General features: G+C 36.1%; 1 protein-coding gene across 3 annotated transcripts in view; it reads left to right on the top strand.

Moving 5' to 3' along the window:
* The window catches only part of PFKP (phosphofructokinase, platelet), a 49,602-nt gene that overhangs the window by 17,525 nt on the left and 10,292 nt on the right, over positions 1–21,785 (top strand). For 2 of the 3 annotated variants that reach the window (XM_065627150.1, XM_065627148.1), the window contains exons 5-17: positions 730–919; positions 3,463–3,628; positions 4,364–4,408; positions 4,503–4,611; positions 5,055–5,150; positions 6,580–6,672; positions 7,045–7,170; positions 7,756–7,820; positions 8,475–8,544; positions 13,600–13,746; positions 14,610–14,680; positions 15,104–15,191; positions 16,130–16,282. In XM_065627150.1, the coding sequence (XP_065483222.1) occupies positions 730–919; positions 3,463–3,628; positions 4,364–4,408; positions 4,503–4,611; positions 5,055–5,150; positions 6,580–6,672; positions 7,045–7,170; positions 7,756–7,820; positions 8,475–8,544; positions 13,600–13,746; positions 14,610–14,680; positions 15,104–15,191; positions 16,130–16,282 (1,419 nt within the window). The remainder of the gene's footprint in view (positions 1–729; positions 920–3,462; positions 3,629–4,363; positions 4,409–4,502; positions 4,612–5,054; positions 5,151–6,579; positions 6,673–7,044; positions 7,171–7,755; positions 7,821–8,474; positions 8,545–13,599; positions 13,747–14,609; positions 14,681–15,103; positions 15,192–16,129; positions 16,283–21,785) is intronic. The other variant, XM_065627149.1, reaches the window with a different exon arrangement.

Here is a 21,785-nt window from a genome sequence, read left to right on the forward strand (position 1 = left end):
CAAAATTTAGACTTTTCTTGAGTGATAGAACAACATCAGCATGTAAGTTTTTCAGCAAGCAACTTTTTTTCAGCAAGCTGCCCAGCAGATTTCAATGATAAGATGCTTCAGCTTTTTTTGAAATTAATGATTTTCCATTTTTGGAGGAAGCTCTTTAAATCATACTAATAAAAGCATCAGATAAGTTAATAAAACAGAAAATTTAACTTATCTATAAGGCACAAAATGTGAATGCAGTTCTGTCCATAATTCTGCAGCATGGCAGTAAATGCTAATTTTGAGCTTTAGGGATATATCTTTTTTGTTATTGTGTATCTATATCATTGTATTAAAGGGAAAAGTGCTGTGCTTTGAAGCAAATTCATCTAAATTCTTAACCACTTAGTACTGCATCACTTTTCCTATTGCTATCACATGTAAGTAACAATTAGATAATTAATTAGAACACTACTGAAATTAATCCCAAATGATTTAACATTTTACTTCAAGAGTGGCTCTTTATCAGTAGTTTTTGAGTGTTTTTTCTCTTTTCTCTGATGTGTCTATCTGCTCTTGAGAACACAATTTCCCGCAGGTTTGATAATTCTTTGGTTTTTGTTACTTTTTACTCATTTTAAAATTATAAATGGAGGTTATGCTACAAAATAACCATTCATCATTAATTGATCTTAAAAAAATCCATTAAAATACTGTATTATAAATTAAAACCACTACATTTCCTTTTTCTAGGGTGGTACAGTTATAGGAAGTGCACGCTGCAAATCCTTTCGTACCCGGGAGGGCCGCCTGCAGGCAGCCTACAACTTGGTTCAGAGAGGAATCACCAATCTTTGTGTGATTGGCGGAGATGGAAGTTTAACTGGGGCCAATCTCTTCCGTGAAGAATGGAGTGGACTTCTAGAAGAACTGGCACAAAAAGGTAAGTTTGTATTTAGACCCTCTAGACTTCTAGTCCAATCTCCAGGGAATTTATATACCCTAACTATACATACACAAACTGTATCCAGAGGCTATTTCTTAAGTCAAAAATCGAACGCATTCATTCTAGGAAATTACATGGTTCTTCAATAAAGAAATAGTTTTTGATTTCTTTATCTCCTCTCTTCTATACCTTAAAGGTTCAAAATGCCAAATAAGTTACTGGGCAACGGTCTGTGTGACTTTTTTTCCCCCATTATGAATCATTTCCAGGGCCTGAACTTTGAACTTCTGCTTGAAAAGCCTTTCGCCCTCAAATCCAAACTGACATGGTAATTCTTTTCCTACAACAAGCTGCATACTCGGTTGTTATTAAATTATGATGCTTTTCTGCCTATATGTCACTATTTGTTTAAGATCAGAACATGAAGTGACTGTTGCTATAAGCGCATCCAGCCCAGTAGTTGTCTTTGATAGCATCCAAGAGGATGCATAGGAAAGAGTAAAATAGCAGAACAAGCCTAAATAATGCTGTGTTGATGCTATATGTTGTTCATAATATAGAAATACTCTTATAGATTCCATCCATTCCTGTCTTCAGGACTTCCTGGACCAGATGCTGTTAGCAGTCCTTAATCAATTTCTTTATGTTTCATGAATGTATATGACCTCCTCGAACACATACAGATTTTTACTGAAAACATTGTGTAGGAAGGAGTTATACAGCTTCACTGGATGATGAAGTTTGTGAAGAATCTTCTGTTTATTTTGATCCTACTGGCTTCTAGTTTCATTTGATGTCCTATAATTTTTTGTGTTAGAACAAACAGTGAATGATCAATCCTGCTTCCTCTCTGCATGCTACTTGAGATTTTACAGCTGTCTTATTTTCCCCTCATCATCTCTTCTAGATGGAAGAGTCCTAGTTTGCCTAGTTGTTCCTTATATGTAAGTTCTATACCTTTGATCATCTTTGTTGCCCTTCTCTGAACCTTTTCCAGTTCTACCATGTCCTTTTTGAGGTGGGGAGGACCACAACTGCACCCAGTATTCAAGATGAGGGCAAACCATGGATCTACACAGTAGTATAATGATCTTTGTTTTGTTCTCTATTCTTTTTCTAATATTTTCTAATATTTTGGGTTTTTTTAACTGCTATTGAGCATTGAAGCTGATTTATTAATTAAAACAGCATTATTGTTATGCTGAAAATAGCATTATTTTGTTTGTGATGTTAGGGTATGTTTTTCATGTGTATTAGTTTATCTACAGTGAATTCCATCTGATACTTTACTGTTCACTGTGTCTTGCTAGCCTTCTTCACTTCTTCTCAGACACCCCACACCTTTAGAACCCAAATGATACAGTTTGATCAGTAAACTTTTGCACCTTACTACTCATTCCCTTTTCTAGGTTATTGCTGAGTTTGTTGAACAGCACAGATCCCTGTAGAACTCCATTGGTTACCTTCCTCAGATACAAGAACTTGCATTTACTACTGCCCTCTTTTTCATATTTTTTACCCTCTGTTTCATATTATTTATTCTATGCAAAAGCCTTCTTTCTTATGCTGTGGCTAGTTAGTTTCCTCAAAACTTTTTGAGGACAGACTGTGTCAGTGGCTTTTTGGAAATCTAAGTTGAATATGGCTACCAGATATCGCTTATTCACGTGATGATTAAGTCACCTTTGGAACTCTAGAAAAGGTTTGTAATGCAGGGTGTACGTTCATAGAAAACATTTTGACTCTTCTTCAGAATACTGTATTTATCTTTATGGACATGAGTTATATTTTTCAATATGGTTTCTACTATTTCGTCTAGTACAGACATTAAACACACTGAGATATAAGTTCTTAAATCCCGTATTAAAAAATTGCCATTATATTTACTACCATCCCATGCACAGATACTAAGGTAGTTTTAGGCACTTAAGCAGCTAAGGTATTTCATCCTTGAGATCCTTCAGAACTCTTGGATGATTCAGCATTTTCACTGATGTCTTGGGAGACACAGGCTAAGATTTAGAATAGGAGCTTTTCTGTTCTATTTGCTTATTAATAATGAAATCAGAGCCTTTCAGTGTTGCAGAAGAGAAGTCTTCAAAAGTTGAATGCTGGTTTTTGATTGTTTACGTATGCTCATAATCACATCCAGTTTGCATCCTTTTGCTTCTTTGTTGCACATCGTAACACCGAGACTACAATTTGACTGCTATTGTTTAAGTCCAAACCGTGAACTTTAAGGTTGGTTACAAAACTCGATAATCTGTTGACACTTTGAAATGAACTGAAAAGCTCTTTTTTCCTTCCTTATTTTAAGGAGTTCTATGCAGGATTCTTTCGTTTGGTTGTTTGATTGGCTTTTGTTTGTAGTTTTGACTAACCTTGTTACCTAAAATATCTAAACATAATCTAATGTTTGGATATGTTTAATTTACAAAATAGAGCACCCAAGCATTATGTCTAAAAAATACATATATACTTTGTTTGGTTTGTTTTTAAATAATAACCTTATAGCTCGTTCTCTGGATACTTCTTTACAGAAAAGATTGATGAAGAGGCTGTTAAGAAATATGCTTATCTTAACATTGTGGGAATGGTTGGATCCATAGACAATGACTTCTGTGGCACTGATATGACCATAGGTACTGACTCAGCCTTGCACAGAATCATTGAAGTTGTAGATGCCATCATGACCACTGCTCAAAGGTAAATTGTGCATATGATAGGAAACTATAACAAATATATAGTTGTTTATACTTCAAGTTTCAAGTGTCCTATTGCTGTACAATAGTGGAGGATATAAGTTAATTTTAAACAGAAGTTAGGTAACTGGTATTTTTTTTATATTTGTAGAGTGGGAATAAAAACTTTTTGGCTGCAAGTGTCTTGGTTTCTTCTTTTCTTGGTCATGGTTTTTCCATCATTCCTGTCATGGCAGCACTTCAAGCATCTGATTGTAGAGGCTGCATCAGCTTTGGGGCCAGACTTTGTTTTTTTTAATATGCTTTTACTCTTTCCCAGACATACTCTTCTACAGAAGATCCAGATATGTCTTTATTAGTACACAGTAACATCTGTTTGTGTATAAGCTTTCTCTAGGTAAAGTTTAAGCAATTAAATGGTTTCTCTTTTTATTTAATACAACTATATAATTACAATTCTTAGCTATGAATCTGTATCATTTCAGTTTCTAGTAAATGTTCACCTCTTCTCTCCTAATTGTCCTTACATGTTTTAGAAGTAGTAGTAAAAATGAGTTATGTGTTGGAAGATAGGTAGTTTTAAATACATGGTTTAATACAGCCTATGTTTTGCTAATGAATTCTGTGTTTAGTAAGCATGGTAAGCACAGGCTATTTCCTGATATCAGGAAATTTCAAAAATTGGGACTGCATTTTTGAGTCGCAGTACTACAGTTAATTTGTTTTCTTCTTTTTACAGCCATCAGAGGACATTTGTTCTGGAGGTTATGGGGAGACACTGTGGGTATGTATTGTCTTCAGCTGTTTGTGTCTCATACAGATATGAAAGATCAAGAAATCTGAACCATAAATGTCTTAATCTTTGTTATGTTTATTAGGTATCTAGCTCTTGTTAGTGCCTTAGCCTGTGGCGCAGATTGGGTGTTTATTCCTGAATACCCACCAGAAGAAGGATGGGAAGATTCAATGTGTGTTAAGCTTTCAGAGGTAGGTAATCTATTACCATGTTTGGGATTTCGTTATGTCTTTGCAGCTCTTTGTTTGAAAACAGTGATTTAAAATGTGATCATGACTTCCAGCAAATCTTTGCTTCTGGTGTCACAGATAGTGCTATTTGATCTTAAACAGTTCTTTTCCTGCATTCTGCAATTGTTTTGAAGAATTATATGACCTACTCTAGGGATTACATAAAACCATTCCTATATAAACAATGTCTGTACCTTTCCTCGTTAATTTCATATAAGACAGTTCACTTCATCAATGAAAAGACCTATATAAAGATAAAATGTATAAGAACACTGAAGAGCTCAAGTGTGAGAAATATTTCCTCAAATCCTAGCAACTTAATGTGTAGCAATCGATTATAAAATGGCACTGTAAATTTCTTTCATGTTTTTTAGTATATGGATATGTTTTTATTTTCATTATAGAATCGTGCACGAAAGAAGAGGCTGAACATTATTATTGTAGCTGAAGGAGCTATTGATTGCCACAACAAACCTATAACATCAGAGAAGGTTAAGGATGTAAGTGTCAACATCCTTATGATGCACTTTCTCTTTTGTTCTTAAGATGGGGCTTGTTACTAACAGTAACATTTCTGTAAAGTAAATCTATTCCTGTAAAATAGCTTATCACACAGTTTGCTGGCTGTATTTTGTATTTATGCTTTATTATCTGAATCCATAGTCCACTTAAGGGGGAATTATTTCAGTGGCTGTTAATTAGAACCTTTTCTCCGTGTAAAATAAGACAACAGTCCAAAACACCTACTTCATGGGTGCCTTAATGGATAGAGGGTCTTAAACCAGCTCAAATCACTAAATATAATCCTATTTACTTCATCTTTCTTGTAACATTTTAATAATGGTCTGTCTTACTTACTGTGAAATAATATTGTCTAGTTTAGACAAAGTCTTGTCACTTTTCTCTAAGTGGTTGCTTTGCCAAGAATTTCGTTGGTGTCTAAACTTCTGAGCTGAAATTATTCTGCTTTCCTTGGAAAGGGTCTCTTAAGAAAATAAGTTGAAAAATTATCATTGGCAGGAAGGAGCTATGACACTTTGACTTTACCTGGGGTTTATCTGTCCTGTGACTATGGAGTTTTCTTTGCCGTAGCTGTCAGTTTGAGAGTAATCTTTGACTCTTAATTCAGAATTGCCATTTACAAAGTAAAATTTAGCACCAAGTGGTGTTAAGTGTACATACAGCAGATAGGTGTTATATCTTTATGGAAGAAACATTACTTGCATGCTACAAATTTCAGCCAATTGAAACATTCAAAAACTATAAATACAAGGAATGTAAGATTTTGTAAATAATTTCTACATTTTTTTTCTGCTTTATGGTATCCATTCCTTATTCCTAACCTTACGTGCTCACTGAAGATGTATTAATAAAACATATCTTTCTGTGACTTTAGATGTGATATGTAACAGAGGAAATGAAAGCCTGACTGAAAGAAATAGTTCTATTATTATTATTATTTTTACTGCAAGTTTTAGAGGCCTCGTGAATTAAGGTTAAAAGTCATCTTCACTGAAGTTTTACTCAGAATCTTTTGAGGTGTGTAATCTTGCACACAGATGAAACACAGTGTGAATAAAACACTGTAACTGAACTTCTTTCAAGTATTCTAATTATAATGTTTAGACCTGTTTTTATAAGGCCCAGGACTGTGTATGAACTGCAGTTAAAGCATTACAACGTAAGCCACTGTTTTGCTGTTAAAAATGTAATGTTCCTTTTGATTGGGAACCTGGAGTTTAGTTCTAGGTTAGGAATAAACTAAAGGCTGGCTTAACTTTTGTAGTATTTTCATTCTGTTGACGTGCTCGTGTATATTATATGTAGAATTTTATTATTCCAATAGTATGTAAACCAGAGTAATTCTAATACATATGTATATAAAATAATGATTATAATAAACCCACTATATTTTGAAATTCTGTGCAGCTTGTGGTTCAGCGGCTCGGTTTTGACACCCGAGTAACAATCTTGGGTCATGTGCAAAGAGGTGGAACCCCTTCAGCTTTTGACAGAATTTTGGTGAGTGAGCCTAAAATAATTACTTATGGCGCCACAGGGTGTAACTACATTTTGATTATTTATTTGGGGGTGGGGATGTTCTTTACCTGATTAACTTGACAAATCCAATTATTGTCTCAAATTAACTGTCGGAATAGCTCAAATTCAGAATAGTGAAGCACTTTGTGTAAAGTAATCTATATTGGGATTAAAAAGCAAAGCTCCAGGGTCAATCTTCCATACTTAAGAGTGTTAAACAGCCTGCGATGTTTTCACCTACCAAGGAATAATTGGTTTCAGCTTGATTTACAGAGAAATCATGGCGATTTCTGTGACTGAAAGCCTTCTGCTTTTAAGTGCTTGCTTGATCACTCAAATGTTATCTATTTTCAGGCAAGTCGTATGGGTGTGGAAGCTGTGCTTGCCCTTTTAGAAGCTACTCCAGCTACCCCAGCCTGTGTTGTGTCCCTGTCTGGAAACCAGGCTGTTCGCCTGCCTCTGATGGAGTGTGTGCAGATGGTGAGTTTCTGGCAAAAAGCCAATTTATAGTTATTCATTAACTACAACAGACCACTGTGTACAATAATTGTCTGTTGTCGTTAAAACACCCATGGGAAACTGTGCAGCAGTTTCCCACATTTGGGAATAATGAACTTCATGTGTGTTCTCTACATGTTATTACTTATTTGTGAACTACCAACAAACAAGAAATATATATTGAATTTGTTTTAAAATTTATCCTCAGATCTTTTCTTTTTATTGCTGCAACAAATTATTCAGGTGCTTGCATCTGTTTAAACATCACACACAACAGTCTGCTTTCTGCACTAAAACTGTTCAGCTTAAACTGAAAAAAGAAATTCACAAAATAGATACTTTTTTTTTTTTTTTTCCCCCCTGCCCCAGGAAGGCTGTATACATCCCCTTGTATTTTGTTCTTCTCTTGTCCACTGTAATTTGTGTTATGATAAGAGGTAGCTCATAAATTAATGAAATGTTGATAATTCTGTTTTCACTTTTGAAAGCTCTTTCAGAATGATCTATTTAAATAATCAACTTCTTGTGTTTTTTAAACACATTGGTTAATCAACTTGTTTTTTCAAGACTCAAGAAGTTCAGAAAGCCATGGATGAGGGAAGATTTCTTGAGGCTGTGAGGCTGCGTGGAAGGTATGGCCAATAACTTGTATCAATTTATTTGCACTAGATAAGCTGAATTGGTTTGCTATTCTGCTGGCACTCAGCGTTTTATTTTAACTAATTTAATATCCATATTCTTTTATGTATTTGAGAATAATAGAGGTGACAGAAGAAGGGCTGCTTAAATAGAATAATTGAAATTCTTATCTGCATAAAAACATACAAAACACAGAAAACTCTCGTTCAGTACTGTGTCAGGCTAATGACCAATCCCAGGATATGTAGTCACAAAGGAAAGAGCTGCTGTGTTTTGTGAGCTGACTGAGAGCAACTATGTTTGTTTATTCAAGATTTTGAGGCCAATCCCATGAGCTTGTTTGTAAGTAGCTGGTAGTTTTCCATCAGTAATGTTGGAGGGAGACATTCTGCATTGTTATGTGTCAACAGAGCATTTTCAGTTTCAAGTCACTTGATAATAAAATGCTTTATCACCAATCTATAAAACTCATTTGCCAGCTATATAATTATTTTATATTTTCTCACTTGTTGCGTTTCGCATTTGTAATAATTTTCATCCAAATATTACATACCTGTTTTAAAAAGTTTCTGACAAATTCAAGTATTTCTTTAAAATAAGTTGAAAATTTTACTATTTTATTTATCTTATTTACTTATCTTATTTAGGAGCTTTGAAAACAACCTTAACACCTACAAATTACTGTCACACAAAAAGCCAGATGCTGAGCTTCCAAAGGTAAGGGGGTTTTTTTGAGTGTGCAATGCGTGTCTGCTTTTGGGTAGTCTCAACAAATACTGGTTTTTTTTCTTCTCTCCCTCTCATCCTGCCTTAATACTCTCTTCAAACCCGTGCCATAGGATATTTTATAAAATTAGTTAAATATTATAATGGCAGAAAGATGCTTGCACCACACAACTTTATTCTAATAATAACAATTTTTCTAGTTAGAATGGTATTTCACTTTAGAAATTTCCTGCTAGACAGTTTCTTTCTGTCTTGGATTTATGTCTGGTCCCAATTGCTGTAGTGTCTGGTCCTAATAGTTATGGTTATGTCCTCTGTTCCATAACATGGAGAGAAGGAAAAGTGATATAATCATGATTGTCTGAAAACCTCGGGATAAAGAAGGAAGATTCAAGATAAAAGATTGCTAGCCCTTCCTTTTGAAGGGCAAAACTGCTCAAGAACAGGGATAAGCTCAGGAATTCATGGGATGGAATAGTGGAGACAAATGCTTCACGTTTACCTGATCTAATAAGTCACTGTTCATAATACAGCAGTGGACGTTTAGTTCTTTTCTTTTTTAGTTTGTAAGTTGTGTATAAAAGGGAATTCAGATTTATTAGGAAGCAGGCACTAAATGTTGTGTGCAAACAGATTTCAGACAGGATTTTTTTGTTTGTTTTTGTCAATGGTTTACTGAGTAATTCTGGTTTTGACCACAGTTGGTGATTATGTCACCTCACTGGTTAATTCCTTTTTTCAATTGTGGTTTGTGATGATTTGTTACCTTATTTGTATGATTATATTACTGATATGTTTTTTGGACATTTTTTTTTATTCCAATTAGATATTTGAGTAATGATTAATAGTACCTTCGCAATATTATTAAGGAGAAAAATTGCACTGAAAATAGGAAAAGTTTGTTTGAATACCTGACATCTGTTCAGAAATTCTGCAGATAGCAAGTAATATAATCACAACTAGACATTTTAGTTGACAAAAATTACTGTGTAATATGTCATGGAAGACTTCACACAGTAGAGGAAACTTGGTTACAAACGAAAAGTCGTAGAAGAAGCTTTCAAGGACACTATGACAAAATAACTCTAGTTTAAATTAGTCTTTTACTTTTGCCTGAACATAATTAAAGGTAAGTATATAGACTAGAAGTTATTTCAAATAAACCCGCCAAAATAATATTTTTTTTTTAATTAAGGACTTAAGTTTGAACTTCAAGAGATAAAAAAATAAGGATTTTTTTGGTAGTTATTCAACATTTGCTTTACCAGATCGGGTGTTTGTTTTTAATATACTGATGCAAATTTAGTACTGTTAGTATTGGGCTCTTATATTGTGTTTTAAAATAGTTTTGCCATATCTTTTTATGATGGATGATATTAGAAGGAAATGTGGGGCACTTGTTATTATTAACCATTTGGATTTGACCACAGTAGCCAAGTCTGTGTATTCTATAAAAGGGGTCAAATGGGAATTAAAAAGCAGATGAAATGTCCATGTCACAGGAATTGAGGAAAGGCTAAGCTGATCAGATCACTGCAGGTACTAAATGCTCTGCCTCAGCAGTGTTGCAGCACACAGATATTTTGCTCCTGTCCTTTGCATTTTTCTACAAACGTTTGATTGTGCCAGAGCTAAAAAACCAGGAAAACAAACCCCACCAAAACTACATAAGTTCTGGTTTAGGTGCCTTTTTTTTTTTTTTTTTGATTGGAAGAAATCCAAACAACTGTTCTGTTTTGTTTGTTTGTATTCCCATCTTCTAGGATAAAGCTGTAATAACAACTTATAGTTCTTCTGCAGTACCAAATTGTTACAAATTTGTCATGTTAACACTTGAAAACAATTTAAGGTCATCCAGCTAACCTAAAGCATGATGAATTTTAGCATATAAGCTCAGGCTGTTAAGTTGTCTGCATTTTGCTTACATAGTTTGCTATTATGTAAATTCTGTTTGCTAAATTCATACAGTGGTTCAATTTCCCAAAGGTCAGGCATATAAAGTTTAATTTTTTAACACATATATTTTGCTCAAAGTATTAATTTCAAAGCTATAAAAATAAAACAAAATTAATAAGTTGCAGTGCCTGCTTTAGTTTTTGGTAATGGATTATATTTTTATCTGTGTATATCAACACTGATTGATGTCAGTGAAACTGTATTGATTTATACAAGCTGAGGGTTTCTTAATCAAAGACAGTGGCCTGTGATTTATCTGGAAATAAGCCTTCCATTTCAAGGAATACTTCACATACAGAAGATCTGCATTTCATGCTTTGCTCTTAAAATTTAATCCAAAGATGCTTTTTGCACCCAGTAGCACTCTTACTTTGTGTACCCTTACAGTGTGCATTTATGAGTAATTTTTCTGTTGTATTTTTCTTCTTAATGCAAGTATTGGAGTTTTTTTTCTCTGGGAAAGAATCCATGATCTGGATGATATTGGATTTATCAGTATAAAGTAGTAATTCTGTTGAAGAAAGTGTTGTTAATTTGAGAAATGTTGTGGTTTCAGAGTTGGCTCTGTAACAAGAAGGTTTTAATAGTGTTTTGTAACTAGATTGTGTGTTTTTTGGCACGTGTGATTTTTTTTTTCCACTTGTGTTGTTCCGTCTGTAACACATCCATTTAGATGTAGTTGTTTTATCTAGAGTACAATTGATAACTAAGCAATATAAATAGGTACTAAATGCACAGGTACAAAATACATATTATATACCAGAATATTTACTATTTCATGTTCTGTTTTAAATAGAACTTTCTCTCCTTACGTTGTCTGTGGTTTAAATTACAAATGTATATTTGATATCTCGGACTTTTCCATTTGTGTGGATTAACTGCTTAACTGGGATAACTTGAGGAGCAGAATGAAGCCCAAATAATCCAAGGGGAAATGGTTGGCGAACCTGCTACACCACTTGGATAAACACAAGTCTATGGGGCCAGGTTGGGATACACCCAAGGGTGCTAAGGGAGCTGGTGGAGGTGATTACTGAGCCACTTCCCATTGTCTACCAGCAATCTTGGCTAACTGGGGAGTTCCCAGTTGCCTGGAAGCTGGCTAACATGACGCCCATCTACAAGAAGGGCCAGAAGGAGGATCCAGGGAATTACAGACCTGTCAGTCTAACCTCTGTGCTGGGGAAGGTCACGGAGCAGATCGTCTTGAGTAACATCACACGGCACATAACAAGAAAATCATGTGATCAGGCCCAGTCAATATGGATTTATGAAAAGCAGGTCCTGTTTCACCACTCTGATTTCCTTCTACAACAAGGTGACCCACCTAGCAGAGGAGGGAAAGGCTGTGGATGTTGTGTACTTAAGCTTCAGTAAGGCCTTTGACATCTCATCCCACAGCATTCTCCTGGAGAAGCTGGCAGCTCATGGCCTGGATGGTGTATCTGCAATGGATAAAGAACTGGCTGGGGAGCCGGGCCCAAAGAGTTGCGGTGAATGGAGCCAAATCCAGTTGGTGGCCGGTCACAAGTGGTGTTCCCCGGTGCTCAGTATTGGGGCCAGTTCTGTTTAATCTCTTTATCAATGATCTGGATGAGGGGATTGAGTGCACCCTCAGTAAGATTGCAGATGACACCAAATTGGGTGGTAATGTTGATCTGCTGGAGGGTAGGATGGCCATACAGAGAGGTCTGGACTGGCTGGATCGTTGGGCTGAGGCCAGTTATATGAGGTTCAACAAGGCCAAGTGCCGGGTCCTGCACTTGGGTCACAACAACCCCAGGCAGCGCTACAGGCTCAGGAAAGAGTGGCTGGAAAGTGCCTGGCAGAGGGAGATCTGGGGGTGTTGACTGACAGCAGCTGAACATGAGCCAGCAGTGTGGCCAAAAAGCCCAACAGCCTCTTCGCTTGTATCAGGAATAGTGTGGCCAGCAGGACTAGAAAAGTGATTGTGCCACTGTACTCAGTGCTGGTGAGGCCCCACCTTGAATCCTGTGTTAAGTTTTGGGCCCCTCATCATAAGAAGGACATTGAAGTACTAGAGAGAGTTCAGAGGAGCGTGACAAAGCTGGTGAGGTGCCTGGAGCGCAAGTCTGATGAGGAGCAGCTGAGGGAACTGAGGCTATTCAGCTTGGAGAAAAGGAGGCTGAGGGGAGACCTTATCGCTGTCTACAACTACCTGAAAGGAGGTTGTAGCATGGAGGGTGTTGCTCCCAAGTAGCAAGTGCTAGCACAAGAGGAAATGGCCTCAAGTTGCACCAGGGGAGGTTCAGATTGGATATTAGGAAAAAATTCTTCATGGGAAGGGTTGTGAGGCATTGGAACAGGCTGCCCAGGGAAGTGGTGGAGTCACCATCCCTAGGCGTTTAGACGAGGTTCTTAAGGACATGGTTTAGTGCTAGAGTTACATTAGGTTGTGGTTGGACTCGATCCTGAGGGCCCCTCCCCTCCCCTCCCCTCGAACTTGGGGAGACACTGAATATAAGCTCAATTACTTCAAGTTGTTGGGAAATGCTTAAAAAACTGCCATAATCTGAAAATGTACAGTACTGTGAAAGATTTTAAGTTTTCCTGTTTACTGCTATATTGTCAGCTGCTTTTAAAACCTGGCCAATACTTTAAAAGTTGTCATCTGTTCTGCTTTGCATGATACCAATGATACACATGTAACTGCAAGTGTGCTAGAATCAGTTCCTACTCTGTTCTTGGCTATTTTGGAAGTTTTTACAAAAAAGCTACTGCTTTCATAACATGAAACTGCTTGAATAATGCAGGGTATTTTATACTTCTTGAACCTAGATGAGCTAGAATATAAAAACCTGAATAACTTAACCTGCAAGCCAAATGAAAATGTGATAAAGTCTTACTTTCAAACAAACATCCTTATTTTAAACTGTTTGTTTCTATGTGATATTCTGCAAATTGGGAAATATATGCATATATCTTCTAGTTAACTTCAGATTTTGGATGGTTTTAGTGGCTTTGAAATTTCCGTTCTTAAATTCAAACATTTAGCACTGTGTATGATGGACAAATTAACCATGGTATAGAAATAAAAGTGCTTATTAAATATCTTTTTTTCTCTTGCAGACTAATTTTAATGTGGCAGTTTTAAATGTTGGTGCTCCTGCAGCTGGAATGAATGCTGCCGTGAGAGCTGCAGTGAGAGTTGGCATAACTGAAGGCCATAAAATGTTTGCAGTCATTGATGGATTTGAAGGTTTTGCTAGAGGGAAGGTTAGTATTACCTGAGTGGATTACATAGTAGTAGGTACCTCGTCCCACATCACCACCTTTGTTTATGTTCTTAGAAGGTATGTTCTGTCATAACTGTTGTGGAAACTAAATCTCTTAAGATTTTTTTATTTCAGAAAGATCTATAAAACTGAAATTGTAACTATTTCTCAACTGTTCATGTCTATAGATTAATTTATCTTAAGTATTGCTAATCACATGCTGCAGAGCTACAAAATTAGTTCAGCTGAATCCTACCTTCAAACTTTGGTCGTTGTTTAGCATATAGTAGGTTTTCTACAGAATAACAGAAGGTTTGCTGATTCTGTGTTGTTACATCTGTGTTTCCTTACTGTAAGACAATTTGCAGTGGTGCTTGTTGAGGAAGGAAGCTTTTTTTTTTTCTCCAAGTGAGTTAGATTCTTCTGTCCCTATTTTAAATGCTAAGCATCTGTTGGTATACTGAGGAGAAACTGGATAGAAGATTTATGATTCCTATGCCTCGCTGGAGCAGCAGGTCCCAAAATTAACTTCAAAGACCTAGTTCTAGATTTTCGTGTTTCACATTCAGTAGGAGAGGATGTAAAAATAGGGTCATGATATGAAACAAGGAGACAGGGTCCATCATGATCTGGAGGAGGATCAAACAAATAGACAGAATGGAAAGGGATTGGTAAGAACTCGAGAAATTCAGTTAACCTCTTGGTGCTGTGTTCTTTCTTTGCCAAGTTCATTTTTGGTACTGCCTATGTCCAACAATTTGTTCCAACAGCTTTACATAAAGTAGTATCTGATGTTTGCTGCATGTCAAGAGGTGCAATTGGATAATTACTTAACACCATCTCCTTTTATACTTTTATTCAAAGATAAAGGAAATCAGCTGGGGAGATGTTGGAGGCTGGACTGGTCAAGGAGGATCAATTCTTGGTACAAAACGGTAACGTCAGTATTTTGCCAATTGATAGGATGAATTCTAGTATTTTATATAAGCAATGTATGATTTCATGTGCTTTTTCTTCCACAGAATGGTTAAGTGCTCTTTTTAAAAAAAAATTGTTACAGTCTAACGGGGTTATCTTTATAGTACTGTACCAGCTCTGAAGAGAGAATGAAAATGGGAGTTGGAACCTCAACTTAAACATTTCCTGGGGCCCTTTCACTTAACAGGATTGCAAACCTGTAGTTTCTTTACAGTTGACATGATTCCTTACTGGTTTTTGGGAGTATTTGTATGGATAAATATGTAAAATGAAAAATATTGCATTGCCTGCTCAGTTTTCTGTTTCAGCTTGTGATTAGTTCTTATTGCTGCAGAATCTGTAAATTGTTTTCCTTTTTCTTATGGTTTAATAATTTTTAGTACTCTTCCTGCAAAATATTTGGAGAAGATTGCTGACCAGATGCGCACTAACAACATTAACGCCCTGATGGTTATTGGTGGATTTGAGGTACACTGAAATGTTTAATTATGTCTGAGTAAAAATCCTAACAAAAGGATTAGACTGTTTTAATTTTTACCCAGTCTTTCAGGTACAGTGCGTTTGGTTATAACTATATTTGATACACAACAGAAATAGTGTTTAGGATTAAATAGTGTTTAGGATTGAAAGTATTGTCAATCAGTGATTCTATGGAAAGTTGACATTCAAGACAGTGACTACTAACTGCAAAACACAGGATATGCTAAATTAATAAATAAGGCGAGATAATGTGATGGTATTTTTATATTTAAAAAAAAAAAATTGACCTCAGTAGTGCAAGCTCCAATCTATGCTGTATCAATACTTAGAACATATTTCTAGAAGTCCTTTGACCTTTAATAGTAGCTACACTGTGGTTTCCTATTTAAACCACTCTTTCTCACATAGTGCATTTCAAAAGCTTTAAATGATCTGGAGAAGTATTTTTTTCTTCCATGTTTCATGTTCATTTCATTTTACCAAAATAACTGATTTTTGAGATCTTAATTCGGGAAAGTATTTCACCAGCTCTTCTCAGAGAAGAACGTGCTTAATACTTCTTGATAAGGAAAGAATCATCAATTTTTTTCCAACATATATGCATCGCCCTAGTTCAGCAATAATAAAATTTTAAATGAGTAGTAACTGTACCTGAAGTTTGCAGTACGTTTGTGTTGTACAAAGCACTTTCTTCTGTCTAAATTATATATTCCCTTGAAAATGAATATTCTATTTATTGTTTGTTTTCAAATGTATTTTAATGTTTTTTTATGCATTTGTGTCAGATTTTAGTGGTTCCTCATTACTTTCACTTGCTGAAGTGTGCTGTGGTAGAATTGGCTCCCCCTGTGGCCCTTTCCATTTTGTCACTCCTACTTTGCCCTTTTATTCATCCTAATTTTTCACCCAATGCCTGTGCCCAACAGGCTTACCTCGGACTTCTGGAATTGTCAGCTGCCCGAGAGAAATATGACGAATTCTGTGTTCCCATGGTTATGGTTCCTGCCACTGTATCCAACAATGTACCGGGTTCAGATTTCAGCATTGGTGCAGATACTGCTCTGAACACTATCACTGATGTAAGTCTATTCTGGTGTGTGCGCTTACTAACAAAGCAGTTGTGGTTAAAACTGACAAAATTGGCTAGAACTGGATATTTTTATAGACCAGAACTTTGGAAAGGTCATCTGGAAAATTACACAGTTACTTAATATAGCCACATTCATGATACCTTTTTAAATAAGAGAAGGTTTAAAATCCCAAATGCTTCGATTAGGTTTTCTCTGGAACTACAATGGCCTGTAAACTTGCAAACTATAAAATCAGATGGCATATATTGATTATACATGTAAGAAAGAAACCTAAAGCTAAGACTTGGTGATCGTTTGATGCACTGCAGAGAAAAAAATCCCTATTATATATATCAGTATAACCAGATGTGAAAAATGCTGAGTGATTGTTGTTCTTTTCAGAAAGAGATCCTTGTTTATATATTTAACATCTTTATTTCTTTAACAGAGACTGTAACAGAATCACAGACTGTTTAGGGTTGGAAAGGAGCTCTGGAGATCATCTAGTCCAACCCACCTCCTAAAGCAGGTTCACCAGAGCAGATCGCACATGATTGTGTCCAGGCGGGTTTGAATGTCTCCAGAGGAGACGACTCCACAACCTCTCTGGGCAGCCTGTTCAGGGCTCTGTCACACTCAAAGTAAAGAAGTTTTTCATCGTATTCAGATAGAATCTCCTATGCTTCAGTCTGTGCCCCCCGTTGCCCCTCATCCTATCGTGGGGCACCACTGAAAGGAGTCTGGTCCCATCCTCTTGAGATATTTATGAACACTGATGAGATCCCCTCTCAGCCTTCTCTTCTCCAGGCTGAACAGACCCAGCTCTCTCAGTCTCTTTTAATAAGAAAGGTACTCTAGGCCCCTAATCATCTTTATAGCTCACCGCCGGACTCCCTCCAGTAATTCCTTGTCCTTCTTAAACTGGGGAGCCCAGAACTGGACACAATATTCCAGATGCAGCCTCACCAGGGCAGAGTAGAGAAGGAGGAGAACCACTCTCAGCCTGCTGGTCACACTCTTCCTAATGCACCCCAGGATACCATTTGCCTTCTTGGCCACATGGGCACATTGTTGACTCACGGTCAACCTTTTGTTGACCAGAACTCCCAGGTACTTCTCTGCAGTGCTGCTTTCCAGCAGGTCTGCCCCTAACCTGTACTGGTGCCTGGGGTTATTCCTCCCCAGGTGCAGGACCCTATACTTGCCCTTATTGAACTTCATCAGGTTCTTCTCTGCCCAGTCCTCCAGCCTGTCCAGGTCTCGCTGAATGGCAGCACAGCCTTCCGGTGTGTCAGCCTTTCCTCCCAGTTTGGTATCATCAGCAAACTTGCTGAGGGTACACTCGGTAAGATCCGTATTTCTCAATAATAGGAATTACATGCCTTCTACTAATAAACAGATTTAACAAAAAACCCCAGTTGAGTCATATTATGAAGCATTTTTTAAAACATCAAATCCAGTTATACGATATAAATTAAAAATGGATTGATTAATACTAAACTCAGTTGGATAGAGCATTGTCAAACACCACACAAATGAAATTGTCAGGCATGCACATTTACAGTTCATCTGATTCACTTAAGCATTAATCCATCATACCTCTACTAAACAGCAATTCTGTTTCTATATATTCTGACATAATTTTGTCTGTGAAACAATAACATCACATGTCCTTCACTTTTTTTTCTTTTCAACATAATCTGTTGACAGATATGTACTGCAGGTACAGTTGCAGAGTGTCCATAGTTTAAAACACAGCAAAGACCTAATAAAGCATTTGTCTTCAAAACTGAATTTATATTTTCACTTATAAAGAAGAAACAGAATTATTTCATAACTTCTTTACCGAATGACAATGAATTACCATATTATATTACAAGTTCTACTTCCCGATTTTTGTCTTCAGCCATCTTGGAGCCAAAATGTAGAATTTTTTCACGGATTGTACATATTGAGCTACATTTGAAGAAGTGAAAAGTAACAACTATGATGTAAAGTGGGAAGAAAATTTCAAGTTGCTTTTGAAAACAAAATGTCAGTTCTATCACTTAGATATATTTGATCTTGATATTATTTTCAGAAATTTGAAGGATTCCTCAAATGCTACCAACTTCAAGAGCACTAACATAATTTTCACCTGTTTTGTTTTTTACCATGCCAACATCAATATTTTTATCTTCAGCAAAATAAGCCCTTCAATTAGGAAATTTCCATTTCCTTAACTATTGCCTTGAAAAAGACTGTAAGGTAACTAAAAGTTATGTTGAACATATTCTTTATAGACAACTTAGGTTATACATTTAGATGTTTCCAGTTCTGGTAAATAAAAATATTTCTCCAAAATGATTGGTCACAAATTAAGGTGAGTAAAATGATTGTGCATAACACCTACTTTTCTTCTTTTCTTTTCTTCTTAATCTTTGTTTACCTGACTGGCCTCTTTTTAAAGGTTATTTCGTGTAGAGTGGGATATATCATAGTCAGTCTCTCTCTTGTTGTGTTTTACTTTATACTTAGATTTGCAGATATCATCCATCTTTATTAGATAAGAAATAAAATGTCAGTATCTCCATATTTTCAATGCAGCAGTGGAAAATTTTCAAACTAGTATTTTTTACTGATAACTTTCATCTTCTTTTTGTGTTTTATTTTGCCTGGATTTTTCTCTGGAATAAATATGACATGTAATAGCCTTGCAAGATTTAGATTCAATCCAATGGAAAATTAAATTTTGTTCATTTTTTGGGGGGGAAGCAGAAGACTTTGTGTTGTGGAACCATTTCTGCTTGAAATTGTTTGGGTTTTTTTGCTCTGATTGTTTGACCTTGATTCACTAATACTGATAATGAAAAATGTATCCTTTCATTCCTGTGTTGCATGTTCAGATCAGGTTCAATAGGGATGATGCCCCCTATTAAATGTGACTGAGAGACTCAATACAAGTCATACAATTGACTGTGGTAAATGGAAACAGCAAATGGACATTAATGTCCATTAGATATAGTTTATAGCATTTTTATTCCTGTTGCCACTATTAGGTGAATAAATGCATCATAGTTTTCAGTGCTCTTGGATTAGTACCTCCTATGAAACCCAAAATGTCGTCATACTAATTTTTTCTGTGGTACTGTTCTTACTTCTGTGTTCTTCACAAGTTTTAGTAAGGTAAGTACATTTCTGCTGGGTAATGAGGCCTTGTTAGTGTCTGGCATTGAGATACTTCTCGATGTTAGATTGTTTGAAGCTAGTCTAGGGGTGTAAATGGCACCTTGAGACATTTGCAGATAAAATGTGTTAAGATGCTGCATTTAGAAAGGAAAACAATAAAAAGCAGCCAAACAGATACTTAACTTCTGAATGAGAGGTTAGGAAAGAGTGTGCTTTTCCCTAAGTCATAGATATAGTGGATGGTACATTTCTCTATAATCAGAATTTAGATTCTATAATAGATTCTGTGACCCTCTTGAAATACTCCATTTTTCCATTTTTGTTTTAAAATACAGACTTGTAATCAGTTGAAGAGTAGAATTTGGTTTGACTTTTGAAGAGTGTTTTAAACTTATGCTGTGTTTTTCACTTCAGTTTTCAGAATGTTAGTGAGAAAAATTGTCATTGAAAACTCCACAATATAAAATACCTGGGGAAAGCTGGAGGCTTCTGTACATGGAAAGGGTATGCTTAAGGCTTGTATATATAGATATATGAAATAAGTTGTTAAGGATTGCAGGATAAGAACATGAACTTTGAGCATCAGTAAAATAACTACCATAATAAAAATACCTATATTCTCAACTTCATGTTTCTAATCCAGTGAAATGAATAGAATCTTATTTCAGATAGCAGACCCCTGGAATGTGGCAGCAAAGGAATGTTAGTTTTCTTCCTACATAACCATGAAGGACAGAAAATTATTTTAGAAATAAAGTTGGATTACTTAATATTGATCAAAAAGAGGCATTAGCAATACATTTTGCAGATGGAAGTAAAAAGCAGAAATCTACTCTGTAATTAAGCAGGATGAATAAAAAGTTAGACTGTTTCAGCTACAGAACATGGAAAGAGAAAGGAAGGGATGGAAACTTAGTTTGAAAACAGAGCCTACTGATGGGCTAAAGGAAGTTTTAAGAGGAATAAAGAAGACTTAAAGAGGAATAAACCAGAACAAGGTATGGAAGAATATTCATTTGGTTGAGGAGATGTAGAAGTAAATGGGGAAATGAAAAGGTATCAGCTGGAGATGGAGAAATATCGAACCTGAAAAAGGAAGATGCTGGAACTCTCTAGTGTGTTTCTTTGAGAATCTGCCTCTTCCTTTCATCAAAGTCAAGGAAATACAGGTGGATCAATTGGTTTTGTTAGAAAAACCAGAGTGAACAGGCACAAGAAAACCCTTTTTCACTGAAGAGTGAATGAAGCTGCAGACCCCTGAACCCTTCCATTGCTGGTACTTGCAAATGTGGCTCCACATCAGTCTGAGCTAGGAAGCTGAAAATTAGCCTGGCCAAGTAGCTGCCCAATTAAATGATAGTCTAGTTCAGTCCTACCAACAGCTGGATGTGGAGCTGGGACAGTAAATCCATCCCTTTCAATGGCCATTTGCGTTTAGATCAACGTAAAGTCAATGAACCACAGTGTTTGGTGGACTGCATGTATTTTTATAAAGCATCTTTGGTTATAGCAATACCTTTTTTAATAACACAAATGTAATAAAAGGGTGTGAAATGACACAGTACAGTATCCCTTATCCTACAGTAGTACTTATTTTAAAAAATGTAAAGCAATTATTAAAACCACCAGTTGCTTGTTTAACCTTTAAAATTATTAAGTGGCCCTTTATTGAAAGCATTTCCATATTTTGCTGCAATGATGCAAAGATGTTGCGTACAATGATCTAATGCTCATGCTTGGTGAAGGTACAGTCTTTGGATATGTTTGCTGGAATCACTTGCATCAAATAAAATGGCAATATTTAATGCAAGTAAAACATATCTGAACTGCATCGTAACATATCATGAATGCAGACTAACCAATTGTGTTAGTTATTGCTCTAAATCTCCTTTCAACTTGATTTTCCGAAAGTCTCAATATAAAACTTCTTAGAAAAAGTCATGTTTTGCAGATCTCCAGGAAGCCGTGTGGTTTTACCAAACCACTGCAACCCAGTGTATGCCTTCATTTTTTAGCAGAAATGTAAATTCAAAGCTGAGTTGGACTAGGCAATTAGTGAGGTTTTCTCAGTGAAGTCTCATCCACTCTAAAAACAAAACAAAACCAAAAACCCCCAACAAACCAACCATCCATTTGTTGCCCTTCTGGCTATACAGCTTCTCAGAGCTACAGGTCTGAAAATTGCAGTCTTTTAGATTGAATTTCAGACTTAAACTGGAAATGCATCCTAGCCCTGAGCTTAATTGAAATTTGCACTTACAAAATTGGTAAGTAGAGACTGACTTTAGAAGTCAAGTTGCACTTCGTGCAACTGCTGTCGTATGTCCTGTCCTCTCACTGAACA

The sequence above is a fragment of the Caloenas nicobarica genome, chromosome 2, assembly GCF_036013445.1.
Source record: "Caloenas nicobarica isolate bCalNic1 chromosome 2, bCalNic1.hap1, whole genome shotgun sequence".
Lineage (NCBI taxonomy): Eukaryota > Metazoa > Chordata > Aves > Columbiformes > Columbidae > Caloenas > Caloenas nicobarica.